The sequence below is a fragment of the Theropithecus gelada genome, chromosome 6 (assembly GCF_003255815.1).
Source record: "Theropithecus gelada isolate Dixy chromosome 6, Tgel_1.0, whole genome shotgun sequence".
In the NCBI taxonomy this organism is placed as follows: Eukaryota; Metazoa; Chordata; class Mammalia; order Primates; family Cercopithecidae; genus Theropithecus; species Theropithecus gelada.
The window spans coordinates 82079616-82103353 of NC_037673.1; the positions used below are offsets into that span (position 1 = coordinate 82079616).

At 37.4% G+C, this 23738-nt stretch overlaps 1 protein-coding gene and 1 non-coding gene across 3 annotated transcripts; both read left to right on the plus strand.

Annotated features, from left to right (window-relative positions):
• Positions 1-13817: 13817 nt before the first annotated feature.
• LOC112626418 (cytochrome c oxidase subunit 7C, mitochondrial) lies at positions 13818-16849 on the plus strand. 2 transcript variants are annotated; one of them, XM_025388487.1, is made up of 3 exons: positions 13818-14034; positions 15227-15370; positions 16556-16849. In XM_025388487.1, the coding sequence occupies exons 1-2, from the start codon at positions 13960-13962 to the stop codon at positions 15341-15343; spliced, it is 192 nt and encodes a 63-aa protein (XP_025244272.1). In that variant the 5' UTR covers positions 13818-13959; the 3' UTR covers positions 15344-15370; positions 16556-16849. The 2 variants fall into 2 exon arrangements, with proteins under 2 accessions (XP_025244272.1, XP_025244273.1); XM_025388488.1 differs by having other exon boundaries at positions 15227-16650.
• On the plus strand, positions 16394-16456 carry LOC112627262. Its single transcript, XR_003120110.1, has one exon. It is a non-coding gene; the product is annotated as a small nucleolar RNA Z39 (small nucleolar RNA).
• Positions 16850-23738: the final 6889 nt, after the last annotated feature.

Consider the following 23738-nt stretch of genomic DNA (forward strand, 5'->3'; position numbering starts at 1 on the left):
TAGAGGATCAGAGTGCCTCCAGTTGAATTTCTGTAGTCTCACCTGAATAACAGAAATATAGCAGCAGCTTACATACATTGATCACTAGTGTTGGACCTGGTTATAAATCATGATTTTCAGGGAGTTATTTGCACAATTGTTTATATTCATCATATAGAATACAAGATAGTTAGTTCTACTCTCAAATCTCTCCTATATTTATTTTGCTTCTACTCTGGAAAAAGTCTTTCTTTTTAGAACAATGCGTCAAAATTATTATAAAATATCTTTCGTCATTTAAATTATGTTTCCCTAAAAGGAATAAATAAAGCTATTTAATTATTTAGTATTCCAGTTATAAAACAAAGCAGGAGATACCATAGTAATTTTTTTTTTCTTTTTTTTGAGACAGAGTCTCACTCTGTCACTCAGGCTGGAGTGCAGTGGCATGATATCAGCTCACTGCAACCTCTGCTGCCAGAGTTCAAGCGATTCTCCTGCCTCAGCCTCACAGGTAGCTGGAATTACAGGAGCCTGCCACTGCGCCCAGCTAAATTTTTTTTATTTTTTATTTTTTTTGAGATGGAGTCTTGCTCTGTCACCCAGGCTGGAGTGCAGTGGTGCACAATCTCGGCTCATTCCAACCTCTGCCTCCCGGGTTCAAGCAATTCCCCTGCCTCAGCCTCCCCAGTAGCTGGGACTACAGGTGTGTGCCACCACGCCCAGCTAATTTTTTGTATTTTTTTGTGGTTGTTGTTTTTAGTAGAGATGGGGTTTCACCGTGTTGGCCAGGAAGATCCCGATCTCCTAACCTCGTGATCCACCAGCCTCAGCCTCCCAAAGTGCTGAGACTACAGGCGTGAGCCACCACATCCGGCCTGTATTTTTAGTAGAGATGGGGTTTCACCATTTTGGCCAGGCTGGTCTTGAACTCCTGACCTCATGATTCACCCACCTCGGTCTCCCAAAGTGCTGGAATTATAGGCGTGAGCCACCACACACAGTCCTACTATAGCAGTTTAGAAAAACCTGGTCAAAGCAGTAACAAGTGTCATGGCAAGTTAAGCTAAAATGGAGATGGAACATGAATATAATGAGACTTGGTGATTTTCAAATTGAGAAATATTAATTTCTATGTTTACCTTATAAATACGTATCTACCCATACTTGGTAATTCTCAATGACAAATGATTGTATCATGAGATGATTCAAGAAAAGTGAACAATTTTTAAACCTAAATTAAGGTAAGATAAGTAAGTTGGAATGAAAAACACGAAACACTTTTAAGGGAAAAAATGTTATCGAAAGGTAACGAGACGTTTTTCCACTTTGTTTTTTGTCTGTTGTTTGGTTTAGCTTCTCATATTCTAAATCATTTCACCTTCTCATACTCTCTTGATACAAACTAAGTCTTGTCAAATCTCCTTGGAATGGATTTGATATTTGGAAATATCCAGAAGTTATTTTGGAGCCGAGACTGTTGAATAAAGCCATCCTGTAGCATATGTATTTTGAAATACTTTGGGGGAAAATAACATTTTTAAAATGTATCTTATAATTGAACCTACTTCATTCTCTGACAATTTCTGTCTCCTTGGACTTTAATTTATGCAATTGTGCTAGGGGACAAGCAGAGGTGGATCATAGGGAGGCACTTTTTAGATAAAAATCACAAAGCATTAAAAACAAAACATTAGGTGTTGAAGTGAAGCGGGGGTGGTTACCTCCATGCTGTTCTCGTGATAGTGAGTTCTCATTCGATCTGATAGCTTTATAAGGGGTTTTATCCCCTTTCACTCTGCACTTCTCCTTGCTGCTGCCATGTGAAGGACGAACATAAGAAAGTAAAATAATATTTTAATCATTAATTGCCTGATACATTTCTATAAGACAGTTTCCTATAGTTTTTTGTTGCATACCTTTTGATCACCCCTTCATGTGACAATTTTGCAATATCATTTTCTATAGAGAGACAACAAAGATAATCCATTATTTCTCCTAGCAAGATAGATCAGACTTGGAGCAGGGGAAAGCAAGAAAGACCCCTGTGGGAATGGATTAAAATTTGAGGTGAGACTCGGGAAGGGGAACATCACACACCGGGGCCTATCATGGGGAGGGGGGAGGGGGGAGGGATTGCACTGGGAGTTATACCTGATGTAAATGACGAGTTGATGGGTGCTGACGAGTTGATGGGTGCAGCACACCAACATGGCACATGTATACATATGTAACAAACCTGCATGTTATGCACATGTACCCTAGAACTCAAAGTATAATAATAAAAAAATAAAAAAAAAATTGAGGTGTTGGTGAAAGGTGATTTCTTTTTTCTTTTCCTTTTTTATTTTTTTGAGACAGAGTCTCGCTCTGTTGCCAGGCTGGCATGCAGTGGCGCGATCTCGGCTCACTGCAACCTTTGCCTCCTGAGTTAAAGTGATTCTCCCGCCTCAGTCTCCCAAGTAGCTGGGACTACAGGCGCGTGCCACCACACCCATCTAATTTTTGTACTTTTAGTAGATACGGGGTTTCACCACGTTGGCCAGGATGGTCTCTATCTCTTGACCTCGTGATCCGCCCGCCTCAGCCTCCCAAAGTCCTGAGATAACAGGCATGAGCCACCGTGCTTGGCCAGATATGATTTCTAAAATGTGTATATGCATCTGCATTTTCATGTTTATGTACACATATATGTGTACATGCATAACTTCTAGGAAGCAAAGGCATCCTAGTAGTAGTGAACATACCTAACACCCAGACATTAATCTTTATTACCGTTTACCACTAACAGAAACCAGTGAGCATTCTTCATAGAGATTCTGGTTCCCAGGACTGAGATAAGGTAGGTATAAATAGGCCAGGAATATCTTATTATGAAATAAAATAAATATTAAAAGATAAAAAATGATAAGGACACATAGCAAACACAGGTGGAAGCTTGAAGGGGCTACCAAATCTGGAACAATGTAAGCATAAAATATTTAAGTAGAGTATTGAATTATAGACCATTTAAAAATTAATTAGTGAATACCAATAATAAATAAAGTAAATATATAGAGTAGGAAGAAGGTCTTTTTCATATAGTTGAATGTAAAAGGACACTTAGTAAATATGGAAGGGGTACTGGAGTTGGAAAATCATTATTTCACAACTATTATGGTAATAATCAGGAAAGAATAATCAGTGGAGCCTATATCCAAAGGAAATGTTTGAGAGGAGTAGGATATTAGCACGGTCGTAACATGTCTTCGCATGGGGTACTTATTCGTTGCAAGAGAGAAACAGTAATTGTACAGTGAAAAAGTCAAACAACACCTTGACTACATTGTGAACATTAACGTCACCAGTGAGGAACAGATGCACATACTGTGCCTCCACATGTGATGCCCTAAAATGACATGAATCACCTAGGCAGCATTTGCCCAAGAACACATAGTCTCAGTTTACTCCTAAGGAAATGCTGGACAAACACAAAATAAGGAATGTTTTGTGTTTTTCAAAATGCAGGATGGGCTGTATTACTCAGACATGTTAGTGTCATAAGAGACAAAGAAAGGCTATGGAAATTGTCTTAGTCTGTTTTCACACTGCTATGAAGAACTGCCCAAGACTGGGTCATTTATGAAGAAAAAAGATTTAATCAACTCACAGTTACACATGTCTGGGGAGGCCTCTGGAAATTTAGAATAATGGCATAAGGGGAAGCAGGCACATCTTACATGGTGGCCGGTGAGAGAGAGAAGAGCGGGTGAAGGAGGAACTGTCAAACACTTATAAAGCTATCACATCTCATGAGAATTCACCCACTATCATGAGAACAACATGAAGGAAATGGTCCTCATAATCCAATCACCTCCCTCCCTCAACATATGGGGATTACAGGTCCCTCCCTCACCACATGGGGATTGCAATTCAAGATGAGACTTGGGTGGGGACACAGAGTCAAATCATATCAAAAATGCTCCGGCTTATAGAAGACTAAGGCAATAAAGAGATATAATGCAGTATTTGCCTCTAGACATTATTAGTAGATCTGCTAACAAAACTGGAATATGCATAGATAAAAATATTGTACCAGTATAAATTCATCAGGTTGATACTGCACTGTAGTTATATAAGAGAATAGCCCTATTCTTAAGAAATACACACAGAAGTACTTAGGGGTCAAGTGGTATAATGTAAGTTAGGCTCAAACAACTCAGAAAAAAATATGTATAGAGAAAGAAAAAGTACAGATGTTAAAGAAAATAAAATAAGGTTTTTTAAATAGGCAAATCTAGCTAAAGAATATATAAATGTTTCTTGTACGAATTTTATTTATGCAACGTTATTTGTGCAAGTTTGAAATTATTTCCTAATATTTTAAAATAATTAAATTTTATTATGTTCAAATATCTATACATTTCCATTAAGTATAAGTTGATATTGATAAATTCATATATAAAAATAAGTATATTTTATTTATTTTTATACATATTCTAAATATATTAAATTATTTCCAAATCAGTATAGTGTGAATGTTTGTCTCCTCTAAATCTCATGTAGACATGTGGTTCTCAGTGTTGGAGGTGGGGCCGAATGGGAGGTGATTAGATGATGTGGACTGATCCCTCATGAATGGTTTAGCACTATCCCCTTGGAGATGTCAGTTCTTGTTCAGTTAGTTCACACAAGATCTGTTTTTTAAGAAAAGTCTGGCACCTCCCCTTTCTCTCATTTTTGTCATGTGATGGGCCTACTCTCCCTTTGCCTTCTGCCGTAATTATAAGCTCCCTGAGGCCCTTACAAGAAGCAGATGCCGGTGCCATGTTTCCTGTATAGCCTGCAGAACTGTAAGCCAATTAAGTATCTTTTCTTTATAAATTACCCAGTTTCAGGTATTTCTTTATAGCAGAGCAAAAACGACCTAATGCACAAATATTTTTAAATAAAATTTTTTTTGTTTAAATTTAGGGGGCATAAGTGCAGTTTTGATACATGGTTATATTGCATATGGTAAAGTCTGAGTTTTAGTGTAACCATCACCTGAATAGTGTACATTATACACATTAAGTAATTTTTCATCCTTTATCCACTTCTCACATGTATGCTTTTAAGTTTCCAATGTCTATTATTCCACAATCTATGTCCATGTGTATATATTATTTAACTCCCACTTATAAGTGAGAACATGTGACATTTGACTTTCTGTTTCTGAGTTATTTCACCTAAGATAATGGCCTCTAATTCCATTGATGTTGCTGCAAAAGATAAGATTTTATTCTTATAAAACAAATAAGTAGTATTCCTAGAGCATTCATTCATTCATATACATATATGATTCATATATATATATATGAAGATGATACAATTCATCTTGAATTGTAATCCTCATGTGTTGAGGGAGGGACCTGTAATCCCCATATGTTGAGGGAGGGAGGTGATTGGATTATGTCTATATATATATAGAGAGAGAGACACACACACACACACCACATTTTCATTATCCAGTCACCCACTGATGGACACTTAGATTGATTCCTTCATCTTTGCTATTGTGAATAGTGCTGCGATAAACATATGAGCACAGGTATCATTCTGAAATCATGATTTATTTTCCTTTGGTTAGATATCCAGTCATGGGATTGCTGGATCAAATGGCAGTTCTATTTTTAGTTCTTTGAGAAAGCTCCATAATGTTTTCCATAGAGGTTGTACTAATTTACATATCCACCAACAGTGCATAAGCACTCCTTTTCTCTGCATCCTTACTAACATCTGTTCTTGTTTGACTTTTTAAATAACAACCATTCTGACTGGTGTAAGTTGATATCCCATTGTGGTTTTAATTTGCATTTATGATTAGTAACGACAATTTGTTCATATGCTTGTTAGCTATTTGTGTGTCTTCTTTTGAAAAAAATGTCTATTTATGTCCTTTGCCCACGTTTGATGAGTTTTGGGAGTTTTTCTTGTTGAGTTGTTTGAGTTCTTTGCGAATTTTGGATATCAGGCTCCTAAGGGATGTATTGTTTGCAAATATTTCCTCCCAGTTTGCAAGTTGTCTGTTCACTCTATTGATTATCATTGCAGTGCTGAAGCTTTTTAGTTTAATTAAGTCCTATTTGTCTCATTTTAGATTTGTTTCTTGTGTTTTTGAGTTCTTAGTCATGAATTATTTGCCAAGGCCAATGTGCAGAAGAGTTTTTCTAAGATTTTCTTCTAGTGTTCATTGTTTGGGGTCTTTTAAGTCTTTAACCTATTTTTAGGTAATTTTTGTATATGATAAAAGATATGGGTCCAGTTTCATTCTTCCACATATAGATATCCAATTTTCCCAGCATCATTTATTGAATAGGGTGTGCTTTCCCCGGTGTATGTTTTTGTTGACTTTGTTGAAGATCAGTTGTCTGTAGTTATGTGGCTTCATTTTTGGGTTCTCTATTCTGTTCCCTTGATCTATCTATTTTTACTCAAGCACCATGCTGTTTTGTTTACCACAGGCTTGTAGTATAATTTGAAGTCAGAAAATGTGACACCTCCAATTTTGTTCTTTTTGCTTAGGATTGCTTTGGTTATTCAGGCTCTGCTTTGGTTCCTGTGAAATTTAGGATTGTGTTTTCTAATTCTGAGAAAAATTATATTGCTAGTTTGACAGGGATTGCATTGAATCTGTATATTGCTTTGGGCACTATGGTCATTTTAATAATATTAATTCTTCTGATCCATGACCATGGGATGTGTTCCCACTTGTTTGTGTGGACTACAATGTCTTTCTTCACTGTTTCATAGTTTTATTTGAAACTTTCTTAATTAAATATATTCCTATGTATTCTGTTCTTCTTAGAACTATTGTAAATGGGATTCAGTTCTTGATTTACTTCTTGGCTTCTTGACTTGATCATTATTGGTGTATATGAAACACTGCTGATTTTTATATGCTGATTTTGTATCATAAAACTTTACTGAATTCATTTATCAAATATAGGAATCTTTTTAGGGTTTTCTAGGTATAATATTATATCATCAGAAAATAGAGATAATTTGATTTCTTGTTTTCCAATTTGAATGCCTTTTATTTCTCTCTTGCTTGATTGCTCTGGCTAGGACTGCTAGTTCCATGTCAAATAAGAATGGTGAAAGGGGGCATTCTTGTCTCCTTCCAGACCTTAGAAGGAATGTTTTCAGCTATTCTTCATTCATTATGATGTCACCTGTGGGTTTGTCATATATGGTTTTTATTATTTTGAGATATGACCCTTCTATTCCTAATTTGTTAAAGGTTTTTATCCTGAAGAGATACTGAATTTTATCAGATGCTTTTTCTGCATTGAGATGATCATGTGGTTTTTATTTTTAATTATGTTTATGTGGTAAATCACATTTATTGATTTGCATATGTTGAACTATCTTTGGATTTCTGGAATAAATTCCACTTAATCATGCTGTATTTTTTTATGTTCTGTTGAATTCCATTTGCTAGTATGTTTTTGAGGATTGTTGCATCTATGATCATCAGGGATATTGGTTTGTGGTTTTCTTATTTTGTTGTGTCCTTGTTTAGCTTTAGTATCATGGTGATACTGGCTTCGTAGAATGAGTTAGGGAGAATTCTCTCTTCCTAAATTTTTAAGTAGAAATAACAACAAAGGGATAATCCAGGCATTTCTCACTCCCTTCTAGTAGTAGAAAAGCATCATAAATGTGGTAGGGTCTAGCATCACCCTGCAAAAGAGATTCAACTCCAGGCCAGCAAAGTAGCTGAGAGAGGGTAAGAATGAGGCAGCCAGCATGCAATCCATCCCATTGCAATCTCAAGCCCTGGCAGATGTAACTTTTCTGAGGAAAATATTTCCATAGGCAGATTTGATTAATGTTTGCAAAACCAATGACTTCAAGTCTCCTAGAAGACAATTTAGAAGTGTTAGAAGCACAAGTTCAGAGCTCTGGTGTTAGTCAAGGATCACAGGACCTGGTGGTCTGCCCTGCGCTTATACCACCCAGCCATGCTGTCTCTGGAACCTAAAGAACAGTCCAACTCTAATTCTCTCTGCAATCTGAGAGATCTGTTCAGCATAATACAGCAGAAGATGAAGCTTTAAGTCGTGAGGAGCCTACATACACTGTATTAGTGTGTTCTCATGCTGCTAATAAAGACATACCTGAGACTGGCTAATTTCTAAAGAAAAGATGTTTAATTGACTTATAGTTCAGCATGGCTGAGGAAGGCAAGGCTGAAGAGGAAACTTACAATCATGCTGGAAGGCAAAGAAGCAAGGCACCTTCTTCACAAGGCAGCAGGAAGAAGAAGTGCAAGCAGAGGAAATGTCAGATGCTTATAAAACCATCAGATCTCATGAGAACTCACTCACTATCAGAAGAATAGCATGGGGGAAACTACCCCCATGATTCCATTACCTCCCACCAGGTATCTCCCACAACATGTGGGGATTATGGGGATTATCATTCAAGATGACATTTGGGTGGGGACAGAGCGAAACCATATCTCAAACACACACGTGCGCACACACACACAAACACACACACAATTGAATCCATATATAATCATGTATAAACTGAACTCTTACCTGCCTTCCCTTAGGATATGAGCAACTTGTCTTCCAAGCAATTCGTTTAGACCACGGCATGCAATGATTAGGAGCAGAAACTTTGAAATCAGATAAAACTTGGTTTAACTTCCAGTTTTGCTACTTACTAGCTGTTCATGCTCAAAGCAAGTCATTTAGATTCATTAGTCTCAATTGCTTCTTCTATAAAATAGTAATGATAACAATAGTAATAGTTCCTTCACAGGATTATTATGAAGATTAAATTAGATCTTATATGTAAAGTCTATGGTAAGAACTGGATGTTAGTTTTTATTAATGAATTTTAAAAGTTTAAGTAGAATTAAGGACACAGTGAGCCACTGAAAAAAAAATGTATTTTGCACCAGGGACCACTTTTTTGAAGAAACACTGAACCACTTTGTATTATTATGAGGATTAAATGAGATATTATATGTAAAGTCTATAGTAATAACTGGGTGTTAGTTTTTTTAAAAATTTAAGTAGAATTAAGAACACAGTGAGCCACTGAAAAACATATGTGTTTTGCACCAGGGACCACTTTGTTGAAGAAACACTGAACCACTTTGTATTGAATACATTATTTATCCATCTATTCATAAAACATAAATTTATTGAGTACTTACTATATGAGAGGATAAAATGATGAAACACTGTCCTTTTTTTTAAAAAAAAGAAGCATATGGTAAGGAGATAGAGACATATATAACTAATTACAATGCATGATATTACTAACATAAGAGTATTATAAATTAAATTCTAGGTGACCTTAAAGGAAAGATAAATTGATTCCTTTTAAGGGTTTTAGGAAGGCTTCTTAAAGAAAGTGACACAGATGTAGAATTTTGAAGACAACAATAGGAAAAAGAGGAAAGAAGTGAGGACATTTTACAAAGAAGAAACAATATAAAGAGTTAAACATATATTATAGTTTTTTGATCAGTAAGTAAGGATTATTTGCAAAACTTTCTCTTTCAGAGAGTCATCACTAAATCATTCAGAAGACTGACAGAATATTTCACAACCCTAATTTCTTCAGAAGAATCTCATTTTCTCCTTTTCCTGAAGCCAGGTTCCCCCTCGACTCTTTCCCCAACAAACATAAAATTTCAAATAGATGTTAACACAGAGCCCTGATTCTAATGCTACAGTAGCGAGAAGTTGTAAAAATTTAAAAAGAAACTTGTTAACTTGAGTTTTGCAATGTAGGATGGAAACATATAATTTATTCACTAAACAATTTACTTTTTAAAAAACTTCAACCTAGTCCTTAAAAATCTAATATAGCAGCTGTTGAGGAAAATGACAAATATTGTACTTTAATTTTTGGATATACTGTTCTATATAATATTGAGAAAATGACAAATATTGTACTTTAGTTTTGGGATATACTGTTTTATATAATGGAATTTCAGTCTCTAAAGCCTCAAGTGGATCTAGAAAGTACATTGCTCATTCTTTGATATACATGCTACTCACTACTTAAAATAATTGGATTTTACTTTTAAGATATAATACTGAAGTAATCCTCACGTCTCTGAAGACATTTTCTATTTTGTACCCATCAATTCATGAAATATCTCATTTCTCTTTAAATGCACTTTATAGTGAAAGAGTATCATACTGAATCCAAAGTTGCTCTAGAATTATTCACATTTTTCTTGCCAGCTATTATGACATGAATATAGATTGTTAGGCTGCTTGTATAAGAAAAAATAAATAAATCATACCTGTTCCAGGTTTATACTCCTGTATAACAAATTACCCAAAACTTAGTGACTCAAGGAAACAATTTACTGTTTTCTCTTACAATTCTGGGGGCTAATGGGCACAGCTGGGCAGTCCTTGTTTAACATGCTTCATAAAGTTGCAGGCAAATATAACTGTGGCTAAAGTCACCTGAAGGCACCTTTACAAATACATCTGATGCCTGGGCTGGGATGGCAACAATAGCTGGGTGCTGGTAAGTCTGTCCCTTTCCCTGTCTCCCTCTCCCTACTTCCCCTCTCCTTCTCCTTGTACTTTTTCTGTCTTCTTCCCTCTCCCCATCTGCACATACCCTACCCCCGACCCCTACCCCCAGTAATGTGGCTTATCCATATAGCTAGTTTGGTTTTCCTCTTAGTCCTGAAAGTATCTGGATAGTTAGACTTCTCACATGGTATTTGACTTCTCCCAAGAAAACATTCCAAGTTGCTAAAGAGAAGCTGCAAGGCTTTTGATGAGCCAGCCTCAGAATGTCACTCTGTTGCATTCTATTGGTCAATTCAGTCACTAAGGTCAAGAAAAGGGATGTTAGACCCCACCACTCAACAGAAAGAGTTTCCAAAAAATTGTGGCCATCTTTAATTTCCCACGATGCCTATACAAAAATAGAATATTGCCAGATTTATTTAAACTTTTTCTTCCTTGTTTAGTGAATTTAAAAGAAATCAAGATTAGCATAAAACTCCTAAACTCAGACTACATTCATTAGTTAACTAATTTATTAATTGCTTTCTACTTAGTAATTAAGAAAAAACATACAGCAACTAGTATAAAATTTTATTTTGTGCTGAGTTTGGCTTATTGACAAAAATGTTCTTTAGAAAATATTTTGAAATAACTATCAAGAGTGTGATCTACAGGTGGTATCTAGCCACTAATACAAAAGTCAGTAATCTGCCAAGAATAAGTGATCTCAGCCACTTTGAATCCCACTTCATTTTACCTCCTAACTCATCAGGAACATCGAAAAGCTGCAAAGTGCATTTCTGAGTGTCTAGCACTCTCCAGAATACACCAGCTGCTACACCACCTTCAAACAGAACCACCATACCTCCCATACTCTCAATGTTTTGGCATGTTTGGCGCATCCGTCTTCATTATAGCGGAAGAACTATCACAGAAACATGACTCCAGAGAAAAATATATTTGAAGCAAAGATAATATTTTACATGATACAGCTAAATTCTCATCTACAGATTGGTAATGAGAAACTGTGTTTTACTCATGGCATCTAGAAGAAAGGCTAATTTCCTTAAATAGAGCAGCTGTGCTACTTCTAGTTCTCTGTTTGTTGCTCCATAAAAAAACTACCCCAAACTTTATGACTTGAAAAAACAACCATTTTATTATACCACACAAATCTCTAGAACAACATTTTGGGCAGGAGTCAACTGGACAACTCTGCTCTACACAGTGGTGACTGTAGTCACTCAGCAATATTCAGCGGAGGGTGGGGCTAGGCTGAAGGGTCCAAGATAGCTTCGCTCACATGCCTGGCACTTGAGTGTAACCACCCTCCTCCCCCATATTTACATAGGTGTAAACGTATTTTTTTTTTTTATTTTTAACTTACCACAAAGTCCATGAGTAGGCAGACAATTCTGAAACCATATTCTGGAATCTCTGGCCTGCAGGTCCCTAAAGATACCCCGTGGAGGCTCAATTAATGTGAATTAGAAGCAACAATGAACCAAATCCACAGATAACATTACTTTACACTAGATTGAAAAGTATAATCCAGAAATATTAAGTGTGAAAAACTCTCTCAATTATAGTTAAATCAGAATCCTTTAATACACAAAGGCAGTGAATGGAATGTTAAAAAAAAAATGAATGTCACATAACTTCTATAAATTAGGTGGTAGGGGACACCAGTTATGATGCATTTCTTGAACCCCTACTCAAAAATAAGCTACTTGTTGAAACAAAATATTAATTTAAGCGTTTTTTTTTTTTTTTTTTTGTTTTTTTTTTTTTTTGTGGGGGGGGGGAATGGTTTTTATGTTCCAAAAAAAAAAAAAAAAAAAAAAAAATAGACAAAACAAAGCATATATGTTATGCCCTTTTCAAAGCAAACCTTAGGTCCTATTTGAATTGTTTCCTAATGCTCTATAAATGAGACACGTGAGGAAATACACATTCCGCCACAGATGAATAACATAACACTTAGGTTACTAGGGTCTTTCACAATCTAACCTAACACCACTTTCCCACGTTCATTTATCACTGGTTTCTTCTCAAGACCACCAGAAGCACACCTGTAATTGACAAATGGTGTTTATTATTCATTGCAGTAAGAGAGACCATATACTGTGAGAAACTATGACGTTTAAGAGTTCTCTGTAAAATATTAGAAAATGCTTGTTGGATTTGGGATTTTTTTCCCCTAATATTGGCTATCTTCCTAAATCTTAGGAGGAAGGAAAGCTAGATCCAGGCTAAGACTGTAACTGGTAAAGAAGCAGAAGTCATAATATTAAACCAGATAGCGTGATGTTCGGTCATTTTTGTGGCTTGGACAATGTTTTATCTGTGTTCAGATATGATTACACGGTGATCATATTTTCTTGATGAACACTGTCAGAGTGGTCTTGTTGGATGCTTTTGCTTGCTGAAATTGTGTACGTTCATTAGGCAGACACCAGTTCCCAGTCCAGGCTAGCTCCAGGTATCAGAGGCCGGTTTTCTCTTCTACTCCTCACACATGCTGTGTTCATACCAGACTTGAGTTTTCCTTGCCCTTTATTCTTCCTTCTGTTCTATTTGATTCCCTTTATCTTTAGTGATCATTACCTTAGTACCTCAGTTTTCTTTCTGAAGTCCTTTGTGCTGCATGTTGTTTGGTTACTTGTGTTTATGCCTTGTTTCTTCAGCCAGGATCATTAGCACATATCTCTCAGCACTGGCAAAAGTCCTTGAAATCATTGATACCTAGCATATACTTTATTTAAAATATAAAGAAAAAAGAAAAAAAAAAGGAATGGCTTTATTGTCCTGTTCAATAGACTAGAGTACACGGAGTGAAACTGTTTCACTTGATTCAATAAAATCGTTTCCAGGCCAGGCGCGGTGGCTCACGCCTGTAATCCCAGCACTCTGGGAGGCCGAGGCGGGCGGATCACGAGGTCAGAAGATCCAGACCATCCTGGCTAACACGGTGAAACCCTGTCTCTCCTAAAAATACAAAAAAATTAGCCCGGCGCGGTGGCGGGCGCCTGCAGTCCCAGCTACTTGGGAGGCTAAGGCAGGAGAATAGTGTGAACCCGGGAGGCGGAGCTTGCAGTGAGCCAAGATCGCGCCACTGCACTCCTGCCTGGGCGACAGAGCGAGACTCCGTCTCAAAAAAAAAAAAAAAAAAGTTTCCGGTAAGAGGCCCCCAGGAATCCTAGACCTAACCCTGGCGCGAAACTACATTTCCCACAATCCTTCGGGGGCTGATAAGGCGCCGCACTGTTCTGAACTACAATTCCCACAATCCATTGAGATCTCCGCTTTGTTGCGTTTCCTCAAGGCTCCCCTCCATTTCCCATCTTTCCTTTCGGTCCTTGAGCACGGGGGAGCAAGGTCGTGAAAACAAGGTCTTGGTGAGGTGCAGCCATTTCATCCATCCTCGGTCTGCGCCTTTCGCAGAGCTTCCAGCAGCGCTATGTTGGGCCACGGCATCCGGAGGTTCACAACCTCTGTGGTCCGTAGGAGCCACTATGAGGAGGGCCCTGGGAAGGTTAGTGTATAAAGGGGCTCGACTTCGTTGGGGGAGGGGGCGCTTGGCTGTGACTCGCGTACCTGAAAGGCCGCCTCCGGGCTGTGGCGAGGGAGACGCAGAGTAGCGTTTCACTTACCCCAGGGGCCAGTGAGGAATCTGGGCATCCTAGCGCGTAGCAGCTAAAGGAATGGGTAGGTAGATCCGGAAGCTCTGCCTCTATCAACCGCCTGACGCCCCCTCCCCCGCCCTGCGGAAAGCCCTGGGATGGCTCCTGGAGGCCACGGCTGCAGGTGTATGGCTTAAAGCCGAGCTGGAGGTCGTCGGACCCGAAATGAAGGTCATTGGAAAATCATGAGGAAATCAGGGCCTCTGGGTTATGGAAGAGGCTTTGTAAATCAGCTGGCTAAGTTAAAAGTACTAACCCTTCAACTTCGTTAAGGCTGTGTTTGGCCTCAGGTGTAAATAACTTAAACCACTTAGCAGTCACAACCTCGGAGGGTCACACGAGGCCTAGTCGTCAAGGGTAGAGAAGGTGCTTCGTATTGAGAAAATAAATAAATAAATTGGGCCGGGTGCGGTGGCTCACGCCTGTAATCGGGAGGCTGAGGCCGACGGATCACCTGAGGTCAGGAGTTCGAGACCAGCCTGGCCAACATGGCGAAACCCTGTCTCTACTAAAAAGTACAAAACAATTATGTGGTAGTGTGTGCCTGTAATCCCTGCTACAGGGGAGGCTGAGGCAGGAGAATCGCTTGAACCCGGGAGGTGGAGGTTGCAGTGAGCCGAGATCGCGCCACTGCACGCCAGCCTGTATGACACAGCGGGACTCAGTCTCAAAAAAAAAAAAAAAAAAAAAAAAACAACTTTGTATTGCACTTAAGATTGCTATGTATCTTCTTCTAATGTGACTACTTAAGACAGCAGTTTTTTCGATTTTCTAAAATAAGAAACTTCTCACTATTTGACGTTTGAGTCCTTAAGACCATTGCCTAGTGCTAAGTAAAGCCGGATTGTTTCTTACCTTCTAGTGTTGTGTGATGAAGGTCATGGGATTTGAAAGATAAATGTTTAAAAAGATGTTATGATTTATGGCATATGTACCATGATGTAAAATAAATATAACTAGCATTTCCTGTATACTTGTGTTTTGATTATTAAGCAGATTATTTGAGGTTCTATTTCGATTACTTTTTCTCTTTTTTTCCAACAGAATTTGCCATTTTCAGTGAAAAACAAGTGGGCGTTACTAGTTAAGATGAGTTTGTACTTTGGATCTGCATTTGCTACACCCTTCCTTATAGTAAGACACCAACTGCTTAAACAATAAGGATGTTTCAGTTCGTCCATTTACCAGGTAGTTCATGGATTTCTAATCTTGTTAAAGCAGGCCTTTTTATTAAGTAGCCTCTTCCCCCTCACCCAGAACACACACACAAATACATTGTTAAGTAGGGCTGATTCCTGAGATTATATGTAGGTGTGGCATTGGTGGAGACTAGTTGTAAACCTGTATAAAAATATTTGAATAATGGCCAGTGTTTATTGAACACTACTGCTTATCAGGTACACTTTACATCGATATCTCATGTTCTCTAGCAAGCTTGTGAGGCGGATGATAGTAACCCCATCTGAGACACAAAGATGTTAAGTTATTCAAGATCTCATAACTGGTATAATGGTGGACCAGGACTCTTGCCCAGGCAGTTTCTTGTTCCAGAGCTCACACTTTTAAACTAGGTAATACTCTGACAAACTGATTAATGTTATTCTATCTTAAACACTGTTACTAGAACAGTGGCTGAGAATATGTCTTTTAAAACACTATAAACGTTTCCATTTCTTTCAGAAAGTGGTCACTGTGCTCCCAGTTTTTTTTAAATTGGCTTGCAATACTTGTTTAAGTTGTGAAAAAATCCCTGAAGATGAAGAAAACCCTTCTAGTGTTCCTTGATATATAAGTCCCAGATAATTATGCAGTTGTAAATCTATGCCTCACCAACTCAACCATGTTGGGAAACTCAAACTTCTGAATATACTTTCCTCATTAAGGCAGTGGTTCTTAAATGAGAATGATTTTACAACACAGTGGGGCATTTGGCAATGTGAGACATTTTTGATCATTCCAAGTTGGGGGCAAAATACCAGTGGTGCTGAGGTTGAGAAGCCTTGTGTCAAGGGAATATGTTAATATATGCTCAAAGGAGTCCTTCATATTGGAAGGTTAGCAGATTTCCTGTGAGTGGTTAAAATATTTATTTACCTTAATTGTCGTCAGAGTTTCTCAGAGTAATACTATAGAACACTGGAATGATCGGAAAGACTGTCATAGTTTAGAGGGGGAATAACTTATCCAAGCTACTAATGCGGAAAGGTTTCAGTGCATGTGATGAAGCAAATCAGTATGAATGAAGTCATGATACTGTAAACGCTTTCTGATGTACTACTGAAACTGATAGAAAATATTTTCATGAAACTACATGATTTCTGTTAAATGAATGAGATTTTAAAAATGCCATTAATTTTTGTTTTTATTTTGCAGATATGAAGAGTATTTTAAGAGATACAGCCTCTGGAAATGGATTAAACTAACTCATGGCATGCTAGATATGTTTGTCAATAAACTTATGACATGAATGCTTAATGCCTCTTTTTTGAAATAGGGAATGTAATACTTGGCCATTTGCCTACTTTATTAATTTGGGTAACATTCCAGTATTACTCTTAGATTTAGCTTATTTAATGGTGTTAAACTGAGGTTATATTATTAAATTTTTGATTCCCAGGTCAGGATTTTGTTGGTAATTTATGCAATAAAAGGGAAATACAAATCAATCTTGTTTATTTCTTTGATTTTTTTTTTTTTTTGTCATTAACTTGAAGGAAAAAATACTTTTGCTCTTGCCCTATACTTTGATATAGTTAATTATTTTTCCCATGATTGATTAATCATCAGGAAAACTATTAGGTTATTCCAGTTGAAGTTCTGGATAATCAGATATTTAGGAGCTTCATTCTTTTTTTTTATTTTTTGTGTTTCTCTAGGTCTGTAACCTAAAACAGAAGTGTTTGCCTCAGTAAGTGTTCTGGTGACCAGTACTAGTCTTAATTAGAATGAATAAAAGAATATTTGAAATGGAATATAATACTATGTAATTTGTAGTATAGTAAGTACTCCCAATTTATTCCGGTGCTTTCACTATCATATAGCCTAGTAGAAATGGGATAAAAGGTAGTTCTGATTAGTAATTATATATGTGAATCGAATTTATAAGTAGTGAAATGCTGCTTGCCATTTAAAATGTAATGAAGTCATTACATTTTAGGACTTTGTATAAGATGTAGGACAGTAACTAACTACTGAGTATTTTCATCTGCTCACTGTTGGAATACCACTGATGTTAAAATGCTGCAATAAAATAGACTCCAGACTGGTAGTCTGTTTGGCCTCCAGACTTTGGTGAAAGGGTGATGCTCTGTTTTTAAACCAACATTTAAAAACCTATTTCCATAAAAGTATATTTCTGGATTTTTAAAAAATTGCTCTGAGTGGTTCTATATCCCTTCATCAAAAAAAATAGCTGTGTAGGCCACTCCCCACTATATCATTAGATTTCTTATATGGCCCTTGGGTACAACTACTGATTTGCTAAAAACTTCCATTTTGATTTTTTTGTTTCTCACCTTTTTTTGTTCTTCAACAGTCACCTGATAACTACTTAATTATGGTGCAGCCTTAATTTATATGACTTTGCTCATATGTCTCTTGTACTTGTGTGTCATTGTTATTTGATGATTCAGTGGTAGATCAGGTATCCTGTATTGAGAGAGTTCCTTGTATGGAACATAAAGGTTTTTCATCTTTGGAAAAAGTTGAAGCGGCCAGGCAAGGTGGCTGATACCTGTAATCCCAGCACTTTGGGAGGCCAAGGCAGGTGGATCACGAGGTCAAGAGATTGAGACCATCCTGGCCAACATGGTGAAACCCTTTCTCGACTAAAAATAGAAGAAAACTAGCTGGGCATGGTGGCGCATGCCTGTAGTCCCAGCTACTCTGAGAGGCTGAGGCAGGAGAATCACTTGAACCTGGGAGGTGGAGGTTGCAGTGAGGTGCGAACGCGCCACTGCATTCCAGCCTGGGTGACAGAGCGAGACTCTGTCTCAAACAAAAGGAGAAGCAAGAGTAAGTTTAAGGTTTGTTAGATGATTTTTTGGTTTTCTTGGAAATTACGATAAGTCTTACCTCATTGGATTGTTTTTGAGATCTAGTAAGTTATATAAAAACTTGTCTCACAAGTCCTAAATTTGAATTTTTTGGAGAGGATGTTAAAATAGATTAGGAATCAATAGTTATGGGTAGCTAAGTCTAGCTAGAAAAGTATTTGAGGGATATATGTGAGAGAAAAAACCTCTACCTGTCTTGTAATAGTACAGATGGTGCCACCCCAAAAAAAGGCTTCAGTAGGCTGGCTGTAAGTGCATAAGTTACAGAGAGTGTATAACTGCTTAGTTTCTGTATTAGGATTCTCTAGACAAACAGATCAAGAGGATGCACATAGAAAAAAACTGTCTCATCCGATTCTGGAGGCTTGGTGGTTTGGAAATACGGGTATGCCAGCGGGCTGGAGACCCAGCAAAGGCAGTTGCTGGCGGAATTCCTCCTTGGGGGAGGTCAGTCTTGGTTCATTAAGATGTTCAACTAATTCAAGAAGCTTAGCCACATTATAAAGAGGGTCAGCTTTACTCCAAGTCCACTGACTTAAATGGTAAACTCATAATAATTCAAGAAACACTTTCAGAGAAATATCTAGAGGATTGTTGATGCAAATATTTGAGCACTGTGTCCTTGTCAAGTTGACACAAAGTTAACCATAACAGCAGTTTAATTTTCTGTTTCCCTAAACTGGTTTTTAAAATTCAAGCCAATATTTAAAACCTGGAGGTCTCCAAAAAAGTCCAGATTCTCGGAAAAAAAAAAAAAAAATTACACTGGATGAACCCACAAATGCCCACGTGAAACTAATCAGGACCAAGTAAAAAGTTTGTACCTTTTGCAGATGTTTCCCTAACTCGCTAGAATACCAGAATAGGAATTTTGGTCAGAATCCAGGATTTGTTTTAAAGACAAGTCACTATCATTGTTTCAATGATTAAGCCATGGCCACAATGAAGGACGTAATTCAAAATGTAGGTTTTGCTGCAGAGACCATAGAGGTTAAGTATGTGGGCTCAGAATTAAGACTTGGCTGGATCCAAAGCCAGGGTTGATACATTCCTCATCTTCAACGATCTGTACCTCACTTTAAGTTGATACCTAATTTACTGTAGTTGTGAAGATTAAAAATGAAAATAGAGGTAGGGCACAGTGGCTCACACCTGTAGTCCCAGCACTTTGGGAGGTCGAGGTGGGTGAATCACGAGGTCAAAAGTTAGAGATCAGCCTGGCCAATGTGGTGAAACCCCATCTCTACTAAAAATACAAAAAATTAGTTGGGCGTAGTGGTGGGCGCCTGTAACTCCAGCTACTCAGGAGGCCGAGACAGGGGAATTGCTTGAACCCGGGAGGTGGAGGTTGTAGTGACCCGAGATCGCACCACTGCACTCCAACCTGGCCGACAGAGCAAGACTGTCTCAAAATTAAGAAAATAAAATAAAATATACCTAAATTGAGGCAAATTTCCTTAAGTTTCTAGTGTAGAGTGCTTAATTGGAACAAGCGAGAAGGGGCAAGTATAATGGGCATTGTGTAAGTCGTTAAATTTGATCCCAGAGCAATTCTGCAATAGTTAATAGATTGGTCTGTGCTGCAGACACTGTGTCTTCAAAAGTGGTGCCAGAATAATAGTGCTAAAATGCAAGTCATCATTTTACTCACTGTAAAACACCTGACCATGACAATGGTCACTTCCCTATAGTTTCAGCCTCATCCCAGCCATATCACACAGTTTTATGTACCACCTCCATGTTTTAATTTAGCTCAGGTGCCACCTTTTCTATAAAGTCTCCCCTTTTTATTTTATTTTTTTAAGAGATAGGGTCTCGATTTGGCACCCAGGCTGGAGTACAGTGGCACAATCATAACTGGCTGCCACCCTCCAGGGGATCCTCCTGCCTCAGCATCTGGAGTAGTTGGGACTACAGGGGCTTGTCACTGTCCCTGGTTAATATTATTTTATTTTATTTTTTGAAGAGACTGAGTCTCACTGTATTGCCCAGACTGTTCTCATACTCCCGGCTGCAATCCCTCGTTCTCTGCAATGGGATTATAGGCATGTGCCACCAAACCCAGTCCCTTGCTGATTTCTCTTCATTGTCCATAACACACTCCACATAAATCTCTAACACCCTGTACACAGGCTTATAATTCAGCAGGTACTGTAATTACTGATTTCCTTATCTACCTTTCATACCAGCCTGTGATCTTTCTGAGCCCAGAGAGGCTTCTTTATTCATGTATCCTGCATCTATAATTTAGTTGGTGATCCATGAGCACTCTCTATTCTGTTAATCCTCTCAATAATCTGAAGCCAAGAATAAAAATTACCTAAAAACAAATTCTAGGCCTTTTATGCACCAAAATGTATGTTTCAATACTTTACGAATAAAAATGAATTTTTCCTGGATAGTTGGAAATTGCTTCTCCCACCAAACATAAATGTATTGAAATAATCCAGTTGAAAAAAAAAAAAATGAGTTTAAATTTGCACCAAAATGTAACTCAACTATGTTACTACTGATATCCATCTGATATCTTTTTTTCTTTGCAGACAAACCCTTAATGAAGGAAAGTGTGTTTTTATATATTCCAGAATAGCCCTTTATCTTGTTTCAAGCCAGCATTTTAAGAAGCACTGGCTTAAAGAATTGAGCTTTTTTTTTTTTTTTTAATCTTGCGTAACAAAAGATGGAGCTCAGAAATTTTAGTTCCCTCCAAGTTTCTCAGCCTGTTTTTCCTAAACCATTTCTTCCATTCTCATAAGATGGCTGCTACAGTTCCAGGCATCCTATACAGACTTGACAATACCCAGCAAGAAAAATTACTGTCTTTGTTATTTTTCAAAGTGAAGAAAGCTTTCCTTCGGACTATCCCTCATTAGTCACTGTCCAGAAAAGTGATAAATTCACCTCTGAATATAACACAGGCAAGGGAATAGCATGACAATGATTAAATTTGACCCATTAGCATTTTCTCACAAGTCTTATGTGGGCAGAGTGGATACTGAAGCAAGTCAGAATTCTACCAGAAAGGGAAGAGAAAGTGGCTATTGGGTATGCAAAAGACACTGCCTGCTGCAATTATCCTATATACTATACTAAAAAGATGGACCAGAATGTCATAAAATGTAATAAGCCTTCATTTTAGTGTTTCCAATAAATAAAGACCACAGCGTAGGTCTTTAGAGCAAGCTATATAGAATAGAGGAGAAATACTGTTTAGGCTTTTTCTTTCTGTCTCCTTTCAATATAAAATATAAATAATGTGAGCTTTTATATGATTTATACTCTGCCCACATCAAAACCTTTTTAAAAATTTCATCTATTATCAAATGGTGTTTTGTTATCATAGCTATTGTAACTTTATAACCCAGAGGGAAGATAGCCACTTTCTATATATCTTAATACAGTGAAGATTTTTTAGTGAGTATGTAATTCAAATAATATATAGTTGATTTGTGTGGTACCCACATTTCCTTCCTTAACCTGGTATAGTAGTCATTAAGGCTTTTCATAAATATGGCAGCTCTATTTCTGTACACATAGGATAAAACTCTAACCCCTTTGCTTTGACAATAAAAAACTGAGAAGTGATATGCATTACTTCAACATGAAAGCTCTAAAAGGCAATATACCCTTCACCAACTTCCCTTCTTCCTGCTACAGGGATATAGCCTCCATCAGCCTGGGTTCCTGAAAGACTCTAAGCGTAGCCTCTTGTCAGATGTATAGAGTGAGCAAGAAATTTTCATTGTTTTAAGCATTTGGGGTTTGGGGATCGTTTGTTACTGCAGTAAAAGTTGTCCTACCTTCAAAATACTTAAGCACTTCATATGTCCTTGAAAAGTATCACTTCTCTACTTCTCTGATTCTTCAGTCAAAGAACTATGTTGATGATCTTTTAAGGATTCTTCCCAATTTAAGTGAATTGTATCTACAATTGCAAATGTGGGTACCACACAAAAGCCTGACTCAGAGGTGGTAAGATCTCTTTTCAGCACTCTTCACGCGTGGACAGGGCCAGAATGATGGAAATGAATCACCTTGGGCTTTCAAAGTGGTTTTCAGATGCAGTTTTGAGCAACTACCTACTAGCCATTTCCACCTTCTCTCTCATTTTCATGGACTCTACTTACCCATTGTACACTTTTGTAAAAATTGGAAAATGAGTCTCTTCTTCCAGAGGGGCACAGCATCATGCCAGAGCATTCATGCTTTCCTATGCAGTACCTCTGTATCATTGTAAAACAGTACAGCTGTATGTTACATTCCTGTACAGTCATCTCAACTTCAAATTTTTCGGATTATTCCTACTAAAATTCACTCCTCCTCCCCCTAAATTTTCCCAGCTCCAACAAAAGGTGGATAGCATAATTATTATGGGTTGAATAGGTGTCTGTATTTTTTAGAATAAGCTTTGTGTGTTTTCTTTGCTGGATTCCAAAACATAGTACTATGCTTGGTAAATATTAAGCTTTCAACAAATATATTTAGATAGATGAAGGTATGGAAGAATACTAATCAGATTTAATAGCATCTTCGAGTTCAATAGCATTAGAAACCAATCTAGGAAGTTCTGTACTTGATGCGTCCCTCTCTAAGGGGTACCAGGAAGTGATTGTTAAGTACCCATATATTGATACATTTATCAGGGTTACATCTTAACCCTAATTTTCTTAGTATTATCAAAAAAATTCCCATTCATTATGTTGTGAGAGCAATTTTATACCATCTATGAAACTGCCTAGTGTGAAATATTTATTCACATGCCAGCCCTCATACTAACTACCAAAACAATTGTTTGAAAGTGATTTTTTAATTTCCCCAGACAGGATATATACTAAGTTGAACCATATGAAATTACTGATATTTTACTTTTTTTTTTTTAACCTATAGGATGGTAATTTCTGATGGTTCAATGATCATAGTTTCCCTTTTCAGTTACTGGACCACCCATAGAGTTCCTTTCATCCATATACCTGTTTTGGGAAACTGTGGATTTTACCAACACCAAAAATTGACTAATTGGGTTGTATATACTCAGTATAGCAGAACTAATTCTTCTTAATCTGGGTACCATTATTTCATTACCAATTATACAACAAGATAGTCTGAAATTCCCAAATGTTGCCTTTTCCTAACAGTCTGCACTTTGGGGAATAGAGTTCTGAATTACACAGCTCTGAAATCCATTACTTTCAGATGCAGAGTAAAATGAGCTTACAGCAAGACTATGGCTTGCAATGTTTTTCATTGTCGGATTTAATGTAAATTATCTGGATTTTAGAAAAGGAATTCTAAATATTTCCATGTTTTCATAGGAAAAAAAAATGACTTATTTTAAATCTAAATCTCCCCTCATGTCCTCCCAAAAAAAAAAAAAAAATCGTACTGATTGTCAGGAAAATTCACTCATAACCTATACCTTTAATGTAACTAGGAAATAGATTTTAAATTACTTATCAATAGGAAAATAAACACTTGAGACCAGCAAAATTTGGTAGATGTGT